Raw genomic sequence first — 21,989 nt, forward strand, 5'->3', positions numbered from 1 at the left:
TTACAGTTATCATTTTGGTTATGGTTATAGTTAACATTATCATTTTAGCTATGGTTATAATTAACATTATCATTTTAGTTATGGTTATAGTTAACATCATTTTAGTTGTGGTTATAGTTAACATTATCATTTTAGTTATGGTTATAGTTAACATTATCATTTTAGTTATGGTTATAGTTAACATTATCATTTTAGTTATGGTTATAGTTAACATTATCATTTTAGTTATGGTTACAGTTAACATTATCATTTTAGTTATGGTTATAATTAACATCATTTTAGTTATGGTTATAATTAACATTATCATTTTAGTTATGGTTATAATTAACATTATCATTTTAGTAATGGTTATAGTTAACATCATTTTAGTTGTGGTTATAGTTAACATTATCATTTTAGTTATGGTTATAGTTAACATTATCATTTTAGTTATGGATATAGTTAACATTATCATTTTAGTTATGGTTATAGTTAACATTATCATTTTAGTTATGGTTATTGTTAACATCATTACAGTTATCATTTTGGTTATGGTTATAGTTAACATTATCATTTTAGTTATGGTTATAATTAACATTATCATTTTAGTTATGGTTATTGTTAACATTATCATTACAGTTATCATTTTGGTTATGGTTATAGTTAACATTATCATTTTAGTTATGGTTATAATTAACATTATCATTTTAGTTATGGTTATAGTTAACATCATTTTAGTTGTGGTTATAGTTAACATTATCATTTTAGTTATGGTTATAGTTAACATTATCATTTTAGTTATGGATATAGTTAACATTATCATTTTAGTTATGGTTATAGTTAACATTATCATTTTAGTTATGGTTATTGTTAATATCATTACAGTTATCATTTTGGTTATGGTTATAGTTAACATTATCATTTTAGTTATGGTTATAATTAACATTATCATTTTAGTTATGGTTATTGTTAACATTATCATTACAGTTATCATTTTGGTTATGGTTATAGTTAACATTATCATTTTAGTTATGGTTATAATTAACATTATCATTTTAGTTATGGTTATAGTTAACATCATTTTAGTTGTGGTTATAGTTAACATTATCATTTTAGTTATGGTTATAGTTAACATTATCATTTTAGTTATGGTTATAGTTAACATTATCATTTTAGTTATGGTTATAGTTAACATTATCATTTTAGTTATGGTTATAATTAACATTATCATTTTAGTTATGGTTATAATTAACATCATTTTAGTTATGGTTATAGTTAACATTATCATTTTAGTTATGGTTATAATTAACATTATCATTTTAGTTATGGTTATAGTTAACATCATTTTAGTTGTGGTTATAGTTAACATTATCATTTTAGTTATGGTTATAGTTAACATTATCATTTTAGTTATGGTTATAGTTAACATTATCATTACAGTTATCATTTTAGTTATGGTTATAGTTAACATTATCATTTTAGTTATGGTTATAGTTAACATTATCATTACAGTTATCATTTTATTTATGGTTATAGTTAACATTATCATTTTAGTTATGGTTATACTTAACATTATCATTTTAGTTATGGTTATAGTTAACATCATTTTAGTTATGGTTATAGTTAACATTATCATTTTAGTTATGGTTATAATTAACATTATCATTTTAGTTATGGTTATAGTTAACATCATTTTAGTTGTGGTTATAGTTAACATTATCATTTTAGTTATGGTTATAGTTAACATTATCATTTTAGTTATGGATATAGTTAACATGATCATTACAGTTAACATTTTAGTTATGGTTATAGTTAACATTATCATTTTAGTTATGGTTATAGTTAACATTATCATTACAGTTATCATTTTAGTTATGGTTATAGTTAACATGATAATTTTAGTTCTGGTTATAGTTAACATTATCATTACAGTTATGGTTATAGTTAACATTATCATTTTAGTTATGGTTATAGTTAACATTATCATTACAGTTATCATTTTAATTATGGTTATAGTTAACATTATCATTACAGTTATCATTTTGGTTATGGTTATAGTTAACATTATCATTTTAGTTATGGTTATAATTAACATTATCATTTTAGTTATGGTTATAGTTAACATCATTTTAGTTGTGGTTATAGTTAACATTATCATTTTAGTTATGGTTATAGTTAACATTATCATTTTAGTTATGGTTATAGTTAACATCATTTTAGTTGTGGTTATAGTTAACATTATCATTTTAGTTATGGTTATAGTTAACATCATTTTAGTTGTGGTTATAGTTAACATTATCATTTTAGTTATGGTTATAGTTAACATTATCATTTTAGTTATGGTTATTGTTAACATTATCATTACAGTTATCATTTTGGTTATGGTTATAGTTAACATTATCATTTTAGTTATGGTTATAATTAACATTATCATTTTAGTTATGGTTATAGTTAACATAATTTTAGTTGTGGTTATAGTTAACATTATCATTTTAGTTATGTTTATAGTTAACATTATCATTTTAGTTATGGTTATAGTTAACATTATCATTTTAGTTATGGTTATTAACATTATCATTTTAGTTATGGTTATAATTAACATAATTTTAGTTATGGTTATAGTTAACATTATCATTTTAGTTATGGTTATAATTAACATTATCATTTTAGTTATGGTTATAGTTAACATCATTTTAGTTGTGGTTATAGTTAACATTATCATTTTAGTTATGGTTATAGTTAACATTATCATTTTAGTTATGGTTATAGTTAACATTATCATTACAGTTATCATTTTAGTTATGGTTATAGTTAACATTATCATTTTAGTTATGGTTATAGTTAACATTATCATTACAGTTATCATTTTATTTATGGTTATAGTTAACATTATCATTTTAGTTATGGTTATACTTAACATTATCATTTTAGTTATGGTTATAGTTAACATCATTTTAGTTATGGTTATAGTTAACATTATCATTTTAGTTATGGTTATAATTAACATTATCATTTTAGTTATGGTTATAGTTAACATCATTTTAGTTGTGGTTATAGTTAACATTATCATTTTAGTTATGGTTATAGTTAACATTATCATTTTAGTTATGGATATAGTTAACATGATCATTACAGTTAACATTTTAGTTATGGTTATAGTTAACATTATCATTTTAGTTATGGTTATAGTTAACATTATCATTACAGTTATCATTTTAGTTATGGTTATAGTTAACATGATAATTTTAGTTCTGGTTATAGTTAACATTATCATTACAGTTATGGTTATAGTTAACATTATCATTTTAGTTATGGTTATAGTTAACATTATCATTACAGTTATCATTTTAATTATGGTTATAGTTAACATTATCATTACAGTTATCATTTTGGTTATGGTTATAGTTAACATTATCATTTTAGTTATGGTTATAATTAACATTATCATTTTAGTTATGGTTATAGTTAACATCATTTTAGTTGTGGTTATAGTTAACATTATCATTTTAGTTATGGTTATAGTTAACATTATCATTTTAGTTATGGTTATAGTTAACATCATTTTAGTTGTGGTTATAGTTAACATTATCATTTTAGTTATGGTTATAGTTAACATCATTTTAGTTGTGGTTATAGTTAACATTATCATTTTAGTTATGGTTATAGTTAACATTATCATTTTAGTTATGGTTATTGTTAACATTATCATTACAGTTATCATTTTGGTTATGGTTATAGTTAACATTATCATTTTAGTTATGGTTATAATTAACATTATCATTTTAGTTATGGTTATAGTTAACATAATTTTAGTTGTGGTTATAGTTAACATTATCATTTTAGTTATGTTTATAGTTAACATTATCATTTTAGTTATGGTTATAGTTAACATTATCATTTTAGTTATGGTTATTAACATTATCATTTTAGTTATGGTTATAATTAACATAATTTTAGTTATGGTTATAGTTAACATTATCATTTTAGTTATGGTTATAATTAACATTATCATTTTAGTTATGGTTATAGTTAACATCATTTTAGTTGTGGTTATAGTTAACATTATCATTTTAGTTATGGTCATAGTTAACATTATCATTTTAGTTATGGTTATAGTTAACATTATCATTACAGTTATCATTTTAGTTATGGTTATAGTTAACATTATCATTTTAGTTATGGTTATAGTTAACATTATCATTTTAGTTATGGATATAGTTAACATTATCATTTTAGTTATGGTTATAGTTAACATTATCATTTTAGTTATGGTTATTGTTAACATCATTACAGTTATCATTTTGGTTATGGTTATAGTTAACATTATCATTTTAGTTATGGTTATAATTAACATTATCATTTTAGTTATGGTTATTGTTAACATTATCATTACAGTTATCATTTTGGTTATGGTTATAGTTAACATTATCATTTTAGTTATGGTTATAATTAACATTATCATTTTAGTTATGGTTATAATTAACATTATCATTTTAGTTATGGTTATAGTTAACATCATTTTAGTTGTGGTTATAGTTAACATTATCATTTTAGTTATGGTTATAGTTAACATTATCATTTTAGTTATGGTTATAGTTAACATTATCATTTTAGTTATGGTTATAGTTAACATTATCATTTTAGTTATGGTTATAATTAACATTATCATTTTAGTTATGGTTATAGTTAACATCATTTTAGTTATGGTTATAGTTAACATTATCATTTTAGTTATGGTTATAATTAACATTATCATTTTAGTTATGGTTATAGTTAACATCATTTTAGTTGTGGTTATAGTTAACATTATCATTTTAGTTATGGTTATAGTTAACATTATCATTTTAGTTATGGTTATAGTTAACATTATCATTACAGTTATCATTTTAGTTATGGTTATAGTTAACATTATCATTTTAGTTATGGTTATAGTTAACATTATCATTACAGTTATCATTTTATTTATGGTTATAGTTAACATTATCATTTTAGTTATGGTTATAATTAACATTATCATTTTAGTTATGGTTATAGTTAACATCATTTTAGTTATGGTTATAGTTAACATTATCATTTTAGTTATGGTTATAATTAACATTATCATTTTAGTTATGGTTATAGTTAACATCATTTTAGTTGTGGTTATAGTTACCATTATCATTTTAGTTATGGTTATTGTTAACATTATCATTACAGTTATCATTTTGGTTATGGTTATAGTTAACATTATCATTTTAGTTATGGTTATAATTAACATTATCATTTTAGTTATGGTTATTGTTAACATTATCATTACAGTTATCATTTTGGTTATGGTTATAGTTAACATTATCATTTTAGCTATGGTTATAATTAACATTATCATTTTAGTTATGGTTATAGTTAACATCATTTTAGTTGTGGTTATAGTTAACATTATCATTTTAGTTATGGTTATAGTTAACATTATCATTTTAGTTATGGTTATAGTTAACATTATCATTTTAGTTATGGTTATAGTTAACATTATCATTTTAGTTATGGTTACAGTTAACATTATCATTTTAGTTATGGTTATAATTAACATCATTTTAGTTATGGTTATAATTAACATTATCATTTTAGTTATGGTTATAATTAACATTATCATTTTAGTAATGGTTATAGTTAACATCATTTTAGTTGTGGTTATAGTTAACATTATCATTTTAGTTATGGTTATAGTTAACATTATCATTTTAGTTATGGATATAGTTAACATTATCATTTTAGTTATGGTTATAGTTAACATTATCATTTTAGTTATGGTTATTGTTAACATCATTACAGTTATCATTTTGGTTATGGTTATAGTTAACATTATCATTTTAGTTATGGTTATAATTAACATTATCATTTTAGTTATGGTTATTGTTAACATTATCATTACAGTTATCATTTTGGTTATGGTTATAGTTAACATTATCATTTTAGTTATGGTTATAATTAACATTATCATTTTAGTTATGGTTATAGTTAACATCATTTTAGTTGTGGTTATAGTTAACATTATCATTTTAGTTATGGTTATAGTTAACATTATCATTTTAGTTATGGATATAGTTAACATTATCATTTTAGTTATGGTTATAGTTAACATTATCATTTTTTTTATGGTTATTGTTAACATCATTACAGTTATCATTTTGGTTATGGTTATAGTTAACATTATCATTTTAGTTATGGTTATAATTAACATTATCATTTTAGTTATGGTTATTGTTAACATTATCATTACAGTTATCATTTTGGTTATGGTTATAGTTAACATTATCATTTTAGTTATGGTTATAATTAACATTATCATTTTAGTTATGGTTATAGTTAACATCATTTTAGTTGTGGTTATAGTTAACATTATCATTTTAGTTATGGTTATAGTTAACATTATCATTTTAGTTATGGTTATAGTTAACATTATCATTTTAGTTATGGTTATAGTTAACATTATCATTTTAGTTATGGTTATAATTAACATTATCATTTTAGTTATGGTTATAATTAACATCATTTTAGTTATGGTTATAGTTAACATTATCATTTTAGTTATGGTTATAATTAACATTATCATTTTAGTTATGGTTATAGTTAACATCATTTTAGTTGTGGTTATAGTTAACATTATCATTTTAGTTATGGTTATAGTTAACATTATCATTTTAGTTATGGTTATAGTTAACATTATCATTACAGTTATCATTTTAGTTATGGTTATAGTTAACATTATCATTTTAGTTATGGTTATAGTTAACATTATCATTACAGTTATCATTTTATTTATGGTTATAGTTAACATTATCATTTTAGTTATGGTTATACTTAACATTATCATTTTAGTTATGGTTATAGTTAACATCATTTTAGTTATGGTTATAGTTAACATTATCATTTTAGTTATGGTTATAATTAACATTATCATTTTAGTTATGGTTATAGTTAAAATCATTTTAGTTGTGGTTATAGTTAACATTATCATTTTAGTTATGGTTATAGTTAACATTATCATTTTAGTTATGGATATAGTTAACATGATCATTACAGTTAACATTTTAGTTATGGTTATAGTTAACATTATCATTTTAGTTATGGTTATAGTTAACATTATCATTACAGTTATCATTTTAGTTATGGTTATAGTTAACATGATAATTTTAGTTCTGGTTATAGTTAACATTATCATTACAGTTATGGTTATAGTTAACATTATCATTTTAGTTATGGTTATAGTTAACATTATCATTACAGTTATCATTTTAATTATGGTTATAGTTAACATTATCATTACAGTTATCATTTTGGTTATGGTTATAGTTAACATTATCATTTTAGTTATGGTTATAATTAACATTATCATTTTAGTTATGGTTATAGTTAACATCATTTTAGTTGTGGTTATAGTTAACATTATCATTTTAGTTATGGTTATAGTTAACATTATCATTTTAGTTATGGTTATAGTTAACATCATTTTAGTTGTGGTTATAGTTAACATTATCATTTTAGTTATGGTTATAGTTAACATCATTTTAGTTGTGGTTATAGTTAACATTATCATTTTAGTTATGGTTATAGTTAACATTATCATTTTAGTTATGGTTATTGTTAACATTATCATTACAGTTATCATTTTGGTTATGGTTATAGTTAACATTATCATTTTAGTTATGGTTATAATTAACATTATCATTTTAGTTATGGTTATAGTTAACATAATTTTAGTTGTGGTTATAGTTAACATTATCATTTTAGTTATGTTTATAGTTAACATTATCATTTTAGTTATGGTTATAGTTAACATTATCATTTTAGTTATGGTTATTAACATTATCATTTTAGTTATGGTTATAATTAACATAATTTTAGTTATGGTTATAGTTAACATTATCATTTTAGTTATGGTTATAATTAACATTATCATTTTAGTTATGGTTATAGTTAACATCATTTTAGTTGTGGTTATAGTTAACATTATCATTTTAGTTATGGTTATAGTTAACATTATCATTTTAGTTATGGTTATAGTTAACATTATCATTACAGTTATCATTTTAGTTATGGTTATAGTTAACATTATCATTTTAGTTATGGTTATAGTTAACATTATCATTACAGTTATCATTTTATTTATGGTTATAGTTAACATTATCATTTTAGTTATGGTTATACTTAACATTATCATTTTAGTTATGGTTATAGTTAACATCATTTTAGTTATGGTTATAGTTAACATTATCATTTTAGTTATGGTTATAATTAACATTATCATTTTAGTTATGGTTATAGTTAACATCATTTTAGTTGTGGTTATAGTTAACATTATCATTTTAGTTATGGTTATAGTTAACATTATCATTTTAGTTATGGATATAGTTAACATGATCATTACAGTTAACATTTTAGTTATGGTTATAGTTAACATTATCATTTTAGTTATGGTTATAGTTAACATTATCATTACAGTTATCATTTTAGTTATGGTTATAGTTAACATGATAATTTTAGTTCTGGTTATAGTTAACATTATCATTACAGTTATGGTTATAGTTAACATTATCATTTTAGTTATGGTTATAGTTAACATTATCATTACAGTTATCATTTTAATTATGGTTATAGTTAACATTATCATTACAGTTATCATTTTGGTTATGGTTATAGTTAACATTATCATTTTAGTTATGGTTATAATTAACATTATCATTTTAGTTATGGTTATAGTTAACATCATTTTAGTTGTGGTTATAGTTAACATTATCATTTTAGTTATGGTTATAGTTAACATTATCATTTTAGTTATGGTTATAGTTAACATCATTTTAGTTGTGGTTATAGTTAACATTATCATTTTAGTTATGGTTATAGTTAACATCATTTTAGTTGTGGTTATAGTTAACATTATCATTTTAGTTATGGTTATAGTTAACATTATCATTTTAGTTATGGTTATTGTTAACATTATCATTACAGTTATCATTTTGGTTATGGTTATAGTTAACATTATCATTTTAGTTATGGTTATAATTAACATTATCATTTTAGTTATGGTTATAGTTAACATAATTTTAGTTGTGGTTATAGTTAACATTATCATTTTAGTTATGTTTATAGTTAACATTATCATTTTAGTTATGGTTATAGTTAACATTATCATTTTAGTTATGGTTATTAACATTATCATTTTAGTTATGGTTATAATTAACATAATTTTAGTTATGGTTATAGTTAACATTATCATTTTAGTTATGGTTATAATTAACATTATCATTTTAGTTATGGTTATAGTTAACATCATTTTAGTTGTGGTTATAGTTAACATTATCATTTTATTTATGGTTATAGTTAACATTATTATTACAGTTATCATTTTAGTAATGGTTATAGTTAACATTTTTATTACAAGTATCATTTTAGTTGTGTTTATAGTTAACATTATCATTTTAGTTATATTTATAGTTAACATTTTCATTACAGTTATAATTTTAGTTATGGTCATAGTTAACATTATCATTTTAGTTATGGTTATAGTTAACATTATCATTACAGTTATCATTTTAGTTATGGTTATAGTTAACATTATCATTTTAGTTATGGTTATAGTTAACATTATTATTACAGTTATCATTTTAGTTATGGTTATAGTTAACAATCATTTTAGTTATGGTTATAGTTAACTATCATTTTAGTTATGGTTATATTTAACATTATTATTACAGTTATCATTTTAGTTATGGTTATAGTTATTGGTTATTATCATTTTAGTTATGGTTATAGTTAACATTATCATTTTAGTTATGGTTATAGTTAACATTATTATTACAGTTATCATTTTAGTTATGGTTATAGTTAACATTATCATTTTAGTTATGGTTATAGTTAACATTATCATTTTATTTATGGTTATAGTTAACATTATTATTACAGTTATCATTTTAGTAATGGTTATAGTTAACATTTTTATTACAAGTATCATTTTAGTTGTGTTTATAGTTAACATTATCATTTTAGTTACCATTTTAGTTATGGTTATAGTTAACATTATCATTTTAGTTATGGTTATAGTTAACATGATCATTAGAGTTATCATTTTAGTTATATTTATAGATAACATTTTCATTACAGTTATAATTTTAGTTATGGTTATAGTTAACATTATCATTTTAGTTGTGTTATATTTAACATTATTATTACAGTTATCATTTTAGTTATGGTTATAGTTATTGGTTATTATCATTTTAGTTATGGTTATAGTTACAGTTACCATTTTAGTTATGGTTATAGTTAACATTATCATTTTAGTTATGGTTATAGTTAACATGATCATTACAGTTATCATTTTAGTTATGGTTATAGTTAACATTATCATTTTAGTTATGGTTATAGGTAACATCATTTTAGTTATGGTTATAGATAACATTATCATTTTAGTTATGGTTATAGTTAACATTATTATTACAGTTATCATTTTAGTTATGGTTGTAGTTAACATTATCATTTTAGTTATGGTTACAATTAACATTATAATTTTAGTTATGGTTATAGTTAACATTTTCATTACAGGTATCATTTTAGTTATGGTTATAGTTAACATTATAATTTTAGTTATGGTTATAGTTAACATTATAATTTTAGTTATCATTTTAGTTATGGTTATAGTTATTGGTTATTATCAGTTTAGTTATGGTTATAGTTAACATTATCATTTTAGTTATGGTTATAGTTAACATTATTATTACAGTTATCATTTTAGTTATGGTTATAGTTAACATTATCATTTTAGTTATGGTTATAGTTAACATTATCATTTTATTTATGGTTATAGTTAACATTATTATTACAGTTATCATTTTAGTAATGGTTATAGTTAACATTTTTATTACAAGTATCATTTTAGTTGTGTTTATAGTTAACATTATCATTTTAGTTATATTTATAGTTAACATTTTCATTACAGTTATAATTTTAGTTATGGTCATAGTTAACATTATCATTTTAGTTATGGTTATAGTTAACATTATCATTACAGTTATCATTTTAGTTATGGTTATAGTTAACATTATCATTTTAGTTATGGTTATAGTTAACATTATTATTACAGTTATCATTTTAGTTATGGTTATAGTTAACATTATCATTTTAGTTATGGTTATAGGTAACATCATTTTAGTTATGGTTATAGTTAACATTATCATTTTAGTTATGGTTATAGTTAACATTATTATTACAGTTATCATTTTAGTTATGGTTGTAGTTAACATTATCATTTTAGTTATGGTTACAATTAACATTATAATTTTAGTTATGGTTATAGTTAACATTTTCATTACAGGTATCATTTTAGTTATGGTTATAGTTAACATTATAATTTTAGTTATGGTTATAGTTAACATTATAATTTTAGTTATCATTTTAGTTATGGTTATAGTTATTGGTTATTATCATTTTAGTTATGGTTATAGTTAACATTATCATTTTAGTTATGGTTATAGTTAACATTATTATTACAGTTATCATTTTAGTTATGGTTATAGTTAACATTATCATTTTAGTTATGGTTATAGTTAACATTATCATTTTATTTATGGTTATAGTTAACATTATTATTACAGTTATCATTTTAGTAATGGTTATAGTTAACATTTTTATTACAAGTATCATTTTAGTTGTGTTTATAGTTAACATTATCATTTTAGTTATATTTATAGTTAACATTTTCATTACAGTTATAATTTTAGTTATGGTTATAGTTAACATTTTCATTACAGTTACCATTTTAGTTATGGTTATAGTTAACATTATCATTTTAGTTATGGTTATAGTTAACATGATCATTAGAGTTATCATTTTAGTTATATTTATAGTTAACATTTTCATTACAGTTATAATTTTAGTTATGGTTATAGTTAACATTATCATTTTAGTTGTGTTATATTTAACATTATTATTACAGTTATCATTTTAGTTATGGTTATAGTTATTGGTTATTATCATTTTAGTTATGGTTATAGTTACAGTTACCATTTTAGTTATGGTTATAGTTAACATTATCATTTTAGTTATGGTTATAGTTAACATGATCATTACAGTTATCATTTTAGTTATGGTTATAGTTAACATTATCATTTTAGTTATGGTTATAGGTAACATCATTTTAGTTATGGTTATAGATAACATTATCATTTTAGTTATGGTTATAGTTAACATTATTATTACAGTTATCATTTTAGTTATGGTTATAGTTAACATTATCATTATAGTTATGGTTACAATTAACATTATCATTTTAGTTATGGTTATAGTTAACATTTTCATTACAGGTATCATTTTAGTTATGGTTATAGTTAACATTATAATTTTAGTTATGGTTATAGTTAACATTATAATTTTAGTTATGGTTATAGTTAACATTATTATTATAGTTATTTTAGTTATGGTTATAGTTAACATTATCATTTTAGTTATGTTATATTTAACATTATTATTACAGTTATGATTTTAGTTATGGTTATTGTTAACATTATCATTTTAGTTATGGTTATAGTTAACATCATTTTAGTTATGGTTATAGTTAACATTATTATTACAGTTATCATTTTAGTTATGGTTATAGTTACCATTATTATTACAGTTATCATTTTAGTTGTGGTTATAGTTAACATGATCATTTTAGTTATGGTTATAATTAACATTATCATTTTAGTTATGGTTATAGTTAACATTTTCATTACAGTTATCATTTTAGTTATGGTTATAGTTAACATTTTCATTACAGTTACCATTTTAGTTATGGTTGTAGTTAACATTATCATTTTAGTTATGGTTATTGTTAAAATTATAATTTTAGTTATGGTTATAGTTAACATTATTATTATAGTTATTTTAGTTATGGTTAAAGTTAACATTATTATTATAGTTATTTTAGCTATGGTTATACTTAACATTATAATTTTAGTTATGGTTACAGTTAACATTATTATTATAGTTATTTTAGTTATGGTTATAGTTAACATTATCATTTTAGTTATGGTTATAGTTAACATTTTCATTTTAGTTGTGGTTATAGTTAACATGATCATTTTAGTTATGGTTATAATTAACATTATCATTTTAGTTATGGTTATAGTTAACATTTTCATTACAGTTATCATTTTAGTTATGGTTATAGTTAACATTTTCATTACAGTTACCATTTTAGTTATGGTTATAGTTAACATTATCATTTTAGTTATGGTTATTGTTAAAATTATAATTTTAGTTATGGTTATAGTTAACATTATTATTATAGTTATTTTAGTTATGGTTAAAGTTAACATTATTATTATAGTTATTTTAGCTATGGTTATACTTAACATTATAATTTTAGTTATGGTTACAGTTAACATTATTATTATAGTTATTTTAGTTATGGTTATAGTTAACATTATCATTTTAGTTATGGTTATAGTTAACATTTTCATTTTAGTTGTGGTTATAGTTAATATTTTCATTACAGTTATTTTATTTATGGTTATAATTAACATTATCATTTTAGTTATGGTTATAGTTAACATTTTCATTACAGTTATGGTTATAGTTAACATTATCATTTTAGTTATGGTTATAGTTAACATTATCATTACAGTTATCATTTTAATTATGGTTATAGTTAACATTATCATTACAGTTATCATTTTGGTTATGGTTATAGTTAACATTATCATTTTAGTTATGGTTATAATTAACATTATCATTTTAGTTATGGTTATAGTTAACATCATTTTAGTTATGGTTATAGTTAACATTATCATTTTAGTTATGTTTATTAACATTATCATTTTAGTTATGGTTATAATTAACATAATTTTAGTTATGGTTATAGTTAACATTATCATTTTAGTTATGGTTATAATTAACATTATCATTTTAGTTATGGTTATAGTTAACATCATTTTAGTTGTGGTTATAGTTAACATTATCATTTTAGTTATGGTCATAGTTAACATTATCATTTTAGTTATGGTTATAGTTAACATTATCATTACAGTTATCATTTTAGTTATGGTTTATAGTTAACATTATCATTTTAGTTATGGTTATAGTTAACATTATTATTACAGTTATCATTTTAGTTATGGTTATAGTTAACAATCAGATTAGTTATAGTTATAGTTAACTATCATTTTAGTTATGGTTATATTTAACATTATTATTACAGTTATCATTTTAGTTATGGTTATAGTTATTGGTTATTATCATTTTAGTTATGGTTATAGTTAACATTATCATTTTAGTTATGGTTATAGTTAACATTATTATTACAGTTATCATTTTAGTTATGGTTATAGTTAACATTATCATTTTAGTTATGGTTATAGTTAACATTATCATTTTAGTTATGGTTATAGTTAACATTATTATTACAGTTATCATTTTAGTAATGGTTATAGTTAACATTTTTATTACAAGTATCATTTTAGTTGTGTTTATAGTTAACATTATCATTTTAGTTACCATTTTAGTTATGGTTATAGTTAACATTATCATTTTAGTTATGGTTATAGTTAACATGATCATTAGAGTTATCATTTTAGTTATATTTATAGATAACATTTTCATTACAGTTATAATTTTAGTTATGTTTATAGTTAACATTATAATTTTAGTTGTGGTTATATTTAACATTATTATTACAGTTATCATTTTAGTTATGGTTATAGTTATTGGTTATTATCATTTTAGTTATGGTTATAGTTACAGTTACCATTTTAGTTATGGTTATAGTTAACATTATCATTTTAGTTATGGTTATAGTTAACATGATCATTACAGTTATCATTTTAGTTATGGTTATAGTTAACATTATCATTTTAGTTATGGTTATAGGTAACATCATTTTAGTTATGGTTATAGATAACATTATCATTTTAGTTATGGTTATAGTTAACATTATTATTACAGTTATCATTTTAGTTATGGTTATAGTTAACATTATCATTTTAGTTATGGTTACAATTAACATTATAATTTTAGTTATGGTTATAGTTAACATTTTCATTACAGGTATCATTTTAGTTATGGTTATAGTTAACATTATAATTTTAGTTATGGTTATAGTTAACATTATAATTTTAGTTATGGTTATAGTTAACATTATTATTATAGTTATTTTAGTTATGGTTATAGTTAACATTATCATTTTAGTTATGTTATATTTAACATTATTATTACAGTTATGATTTTAGTTATGGTTATTGTTAACATTATCATTTTAGTTATGGTTATAGTTAACATCATTTTAGTTATGGTTATAGTTAACATTATTATTACAGTTATCATTTTAGTTGTGTTTATAGTTAACATTATCATTTTAGTTATATTTATAGTTAACATTTTCATTACAGTTATAATTTTAGTTATGGTTATAGTTAACATTATCATTTTAGTTCTATTTATAGTTAACATTTTCATTACAGTTACCATTTTAGTTATGGTTATAGTTAACATTATCATTTTAGTTATGGTTATAGTTAACATGATCATTAGAGTTATCATTTTAGTTATGGTTATAGTTAACATTATCATTTTAGTTATGGTTATAGGTAACATCATTTTAGTTATGGTTATAGTTAACATTATCATTTTAGTTATGGTTATAGTTAACATTATAATTTTAGTTATGGTTATAGTTAACATTATCATTACAGTTATGGTTATAGTTAACATTATCATTTTAGTTGTGTTATATTTAACATTATTATTACAGTTATCGTTTTAGTTATGGTTATAGTTATTGGTTATTATTTTAGTTATGGTTATAGTTAACATTATCATTTTAGTTATGGTTATAGTTAACATTATTATTACAGTTATCATTTTAGTTATGGTTATAGTTAACTATCATTTTAGTTATGGTTATATTTAACATTATTATTACAGTTATCATTTTAGTTATGGTTATAGTTATTGGTTATTATCATTTTAGTTATGGTTATAGTTAACATTATCATTTTAGTTATGGTTATAGTTAACATTATTATTACAGTTATCATTTTAGTTATGGTTATAGTTAACATTATCATTTTAGTTATGGTTATAGTTAACATTATCATTTTATTTATGGTTATAGTTAACATTATTATTACAGTTATCATTTTAGTAATGGTTATAGTTAACTTTTTTATTACAAGTATCATTTTAGTTGTGTTTATAGTTAACATTATCATTTTAGTTATATTTATAGTTAACATTTTCATTACAGTTATAATTTTAGTTATGGTTATAGTTAACATTTTCATTACAGTTACCATTTTAGTTATGGTTATAGTTAACATTATCATTTTAGTTATGGTTATAGTTAACATGATCATTAGAGTTATCATTTTAGTTATATTTATAGTTAACATTTTCATTACAGTTATAATTTTAGTTATGGTTATAGTTAACATTATCATTTTAGTTGTGTTATATTTAACATTATTATTACAGTTATCATTTTAGTTATGGTTATAGTTATTGGTTATTATCATTTTAGTTATGGTTATAGTTACAGTTACCATTTTAGTTATGGTTATAGTTAACATTATCATTTTAGTTATGGTTATAGTTAACATGATCATTACAGTTATCATTTTAGTTATGGTTATAGTTAACATTATCATTTTAGTTATGGTTATAGGTAACATCATTTTAGTTATGGTTATAGATAACATTATCATTTTAGTTATGGTTATAGTTAACATTATTATTACAGTTATCATTTTAGTTATGGTTATAGTTAACATTATCATTTTAGTTATGGTTACAATTAACATTATAATTTTAGTTATGGTTATAGTTAACATTTTCATTACAGGTATCATTTTAGTTATGGTTATAGTTAACATTATAATTTTAGTTATGGTTATAGTTAACATTATAATTTTAGTTATGGTTATAGTTAACATTATTATTATAGTTATTTTAGTTATGGTTATAGTTAACATTATCATTTTAGTTATGTTATATTTAACATTATTATTACAGTTATGATTTTAGTTATGGTTATTGTTAACATTATCATTTTAGTTATGGTTATAGTTAACATCATTTTAGTTATGGTTATAGTTAACATTATTATTACAGTTATCATTTTAGTTATGGTTATAGTTACCATTATTATTACAGTTATTTTAGTTGTGGTTATAGTTAACATGATCATTTTAGTTATGGTTATAATTAACATTATCATTTTAGTTATGGTTATAGTTAACATTTTCATTACAGTTATCATTTTAGTTATGGTTATAGTTAACATTTTCATTACAGTTACCATTTTAGTTATGGTTGTAGTTAACATTATCATTTTAGTTATGGTTATTGTTAAAATTATAATTTTAGTTATGGTTATAGTTAACATTATTATTATAGTTATTTTAGTTATGGTTAAAGTTAACATTATTATTATAGTTATTTTAGCTATGGTTATACTTAACATTATAATTTTAGTTATGGTTACAGTTAACATTATTATTATAGTTATTTTAGTTATGGTTATAGTTAACATTATCATTTTAGTTATGGTTATAGTTAACATTTTCATTTTAGTTGTGGTTATAGTTAACATGATCATTTTAGTTATGGTTATAATTAACATTATCATTTTAGTTATGGTTATAGTTAACATTTTCATTACAGTTATCATTTTAGTTATGGTTATAGTTAACATTTTCATTACAGTTACCATTTTAGTTATGGTTATAGTTAACATTATCATTTTAGTTATGGTTATTGTTAAAATTATAATTTTAGTTATGGTTATAGTTAACATTATTATTATAGTTATTTTAGTTATGGTTAAAGTTAACATTATTATTATAGTTATTTTAGCTATGGTTATACTTAACATTATAATTTTAGTTATGGTTACAGTTAACATTATTATTATAGTTATTTTAGTTATGGTTATAGTTAACATTATCATTTTAGTTATGGTTATAGTTAACATTTTCATTTTAGTTGTGGTTATAGTTAACATGATCATTTTAGTTATGGTTATAATTAACATTATCATTTTAGTTATGGTTATAGTTAACATTTTCATTACAGTTATCATTTTAGTTATGGTTATAGTTAACATTTTCATTACAGTTACCATTTTAGTTATGGTTATAGTTAACATTATCATTTTAGTTATGGTTATTGTTAAAATTATAATTTTAGTTATGGTTATAGTTAACATTATTATTATAGTTATTTTAGTTATGGTTAAAGTTAACATTATTATTATAGTTATTTTAGCTATGGTTATACTTAACATTATAATTTTAGTTATGGTTACAGTTAACATTATTATTATAGTTATTTTAGTTATGGTTATAGTTAACATTATCATTTTAGTTATGGTTATAGTTAACATTTTCATTTTAGTTGTGGTTATAGTTAATATTTTCATTACAGTTATTTTATTTATGGTTCTAGTAAACATTATAATTTTAGTTATGGTTCTAGTTAACATTTTCATTACAGTTATTTTAGTTATGGTTTATAGTTAACATTATAATTTTAGTTATGGTTATAGTTAACATTATCATTACAGTTATCATTTTAGTTATGGTTATAATTAACATTATCATTTTAGTTGTGGTTATAGTTAACATTATCATTTCAGTTATGGTTATATTTAACATTATCTTTTTAGTTATGGTTATAGTTAACATTATCTATTTAGTTATGGTTATAGTTAACATTATCATCACAGTTATCATATTAGTTATGGTTATAGTTAACATTATCATCACAGTTATCATATTAGTTATGGTTATAGTTAACATTATCATCACAGTTATCATTTTAGTTATGGTTTATAGTTAACATTACAATTTTAGTTATGGTTATAGTTAACATTATCATTACAGTTATCATTTTAGTTATGGTTATAGTTAACATTATCATTTTAGTTGTGGTTATAGTTAAAATTATCATTTCAGTTATGGTTATAGTTAACATTATCATTTCAGTTATGGTTATAGTTAACATTATCATCACAGTTATCATATTAGTTATGGTTATAGTTAACATTATCATCACAGTTATCATATTAGTTATGGTTATAGTTAACATCATCACAGTTATCATTTTAGTTATGGTTATAGTTAACATTATCATTTTAGTTATGGTTATAGTTAACATTTTCATTACAGTTATTTTAGTTATGGTTATATTTAACATTATCATTTTAGTTGTGGTTATAGTTAACATTATCATCACAGTTATCATTTTAGTTATGGTTATAGTTAACATTATCATTTTAGTTATGTTTATAGTTAACATTATCATTTTAGTTATGGTTATAGTTAACATTATCATCACAGTTATCATATTAGTTATGGTTATAGTTAACATCATCACAGTTATCATTTTAGTTATGGTTATAGTTAACATTATCATTTTAGTTATGGTTATAGTTAACATTTTCATTACAGTTATTTTAGTTATGGTTATATTTAACATTATCATTTTAGTTGTGGTTATAGTTAACATTATCATCACAGTTATCATTTTAGTTATGGTTATAGTTAACATTATCATTTTAGTTATGTTTATAGTTAACATTATCATTTTAGTTATGGTTATAGTTAACATTATCATCACAGTTATCATATTAGTTATGGTTATAGTTAACATCATCACAGTTATCATTTTAGTTATGGTTATAGTTAACATTATCATTTTAGTTATGGTTATAGTTAACATTTTCATTACAGTTATTTTAGTTATGGTTATATTTAACATTATCATTTTAGTTGTGGTTATAGTTAACATTATCATCACAGTTATCATTTTAGTTATGGTTATAGTTAACATTATCATTTTAGTTATGTTTATAGTTAACATTATCATTTTAGTTATGGTTATAGTTAACATTTTCATTACAGTTATTTTAGTTATGGTTTATAGTTAACATTATAATTTTAGTTATGGTTATAGTTAACATTATCATTACAGTTATCGGGCCCTATTTTAACGATCTAAACGCAAAGTGTAAAGCGCACGGCGCAGGTGCACTCAGGGAGTGTCCAAATCCACTTTTGCTATTTTAACGACGGAAAAACGGTCCGTGCGCCGGGGCACATTTTTGAAATGGGTTGTCCCTATTCTCTTAATGAGTAATGGGTGTAACGTTCAATAAACCAATCAGAGTGTCATCTCCCATTCCCTTTAAGAGCGAGATGCGCTCGCGCGATGGCGGATTGCTATTTACATGGTGGAATTTGTTGGCGGAAAAGCTGAACACTTTTCAAGCGAAGAAACCGATCTGCTCGTGCGCGAAGTTAAACGTTTAGTTAGAAGGTAAACAAAGTTACATTTTTATATTTATGTAGCCTACACAATAATATTCTTTTACACTGTAATCCTTTTGTTTTTAATATTTGGCATGTTTGTGTGATGCGTATCCCTGTGTGTAATAAGCAAAGTCGACGCGCCCAGAGGCGCAGTTTCTACCAATGCGCTCTAACAAAAAAATATTGCGCCATTGACTTTAGACTTCAGACCAGGTTTGAGTTGGTCTATGGCGCAGTCTATTTTCAGCTCCTTAAAATAGCAATGCGCCGGCAATGCGGCTGAACACACCTCTTTTTTAGACCAGCACGCCCATGGGCGCACTAACTGGTGCAAATGCATTTACTAATTTAAGGACGTGGCGCTGAACGGGAAAACGCGAACGGCGCCGGACGCAAACTAGCAAACACACTTGCGCTGCGCCTTGCGTCGCATTGCGCCAGGTGTATTATAGGGCCCATCATTTTAGTTATGGTTATAGTTAACATTATCATTTTAGTTGTGGTTATAGTTAACATTATCATCACAGTTATCATTTTAGTTATGGTTATAGTTAACATTATCATTTTAGTTATGGTTATAGTTAACATTATCTATTTAGTCATGGTTATAGTTAACATTATCATCCCAATTATCATATTAGTTATGATTATAGTTAACATTATCATTACAGTTATCTTTTTAGTTATGGTTATAGTTAACACTATCATTTTAGTTATGGTTATAGTTAACATTATCATTTTAGTTATAGTTAACATTATCATTACAGTTATCATTTTAGTTATAGTTAACATTATCATTTTAGTTATAGTTAACATTATCATTACAGTTATCATTTTAGTTATAGTTAACATTATCATTTTAGTTATAGTTAACATTATCATTTTAGTTATAGTTAACTTTATCATTACAGTTATCATTTTAGTTATGTTATAGTTAACATTATCATTACAGTTATCGTTTTAGTTATGGTTATAGTTAACATTAGCATTTTAGTTATGGTTATAGTTAACATTACCATTTTAGTTGTGTTTATAGTTAACATTTTCATTACAGTTATTATTTTAGTTATGGTTATAGTTAACATTACCATTTTAGTTGTGGTTATAGTTAACATTATCATTACAGTTATCATTTTAGTTATGGTTATAGTTAACATTATTATCATTATAGTTAATGTTATGGTTACAGTTACGGTTCTTGGTGTGAACGGGCCTGATTCACTGATGGGCTTTTATGGAATTTGACTGTCTATGCAGTAGAAAACAGAGAAAGGGCTGTGGTGTTCTCTTTTGCCAAAAACTTCAACACCCATAATGCACTTCTGATTTTGGCTCCACCCCTCTGTCCATGGGTGGGAGTGCAAAAATGCATAAGTTTGATCAGTAGTTTTAACAAAAGCATTTTATGTCATCCATTGGACTTTTGCTGACACAATAATCAGGGAAATCTGAGTGTAGGCACCACAGAAAGAGTTCATTTACACATACTACTGACATAATACAAATCTTCAGCTGTGATTCTCTCACACACACACTCACCAGTCCCGATGTGAGCGCTCGATCTTCGGATTGATTCTCAAACACCGTCAGCTCATAAAACTCCTGAATGTCTGCGGGAGAAACAAACACACTTGATATTAAACTCACCATGAAAACAAAATGGACAGTTTTAATTTTTTATGGAATATTGCAGTG

General features: G+C 21.7%; 1 protein-coding gene across 2 annotated transcripts in view; it reads right to left on the reverse strand.

Annotated features, from left to right (window-relative positions):
- Positions 1 to 21,989, reverse strand: part of dlg4b (discs, large homolog 4b (Drosophila)) — an 81,307-nt gene that overhangs the window by 58,453 nt on the left and 865 nt on the right. The window contains exon 3 of one of the 2 annotated variants that reach the window (XM_067370380.1): positions 21,834 to 21,904. In XM_067370380.1, coding sequence (XP_067226481.1) covers positions 21,834 to 21,904 — 71 coding nt within the window. Of the gene's footprint in view, positions 1 to 21,833 lie in introns of both variants that reach the window. The other variant, XM_067370379.1, reaches the window with a different exon arrangement.

This window comes from Chanodichthys erythropterus, chromosome 20 (genome assembly GCF_024489055.1).
Source record: "Chanodichthys erythropterus isolate Z2021 chromosome 20, ASM2448905v1, whole genome shotgun sequence".
NCBI lineage: Eukaryota > Metazoa > Chordata > Actinopteri > Cypriniformes > Xenocyprididae > Chanodichthys > Chanodichthys erythropterus.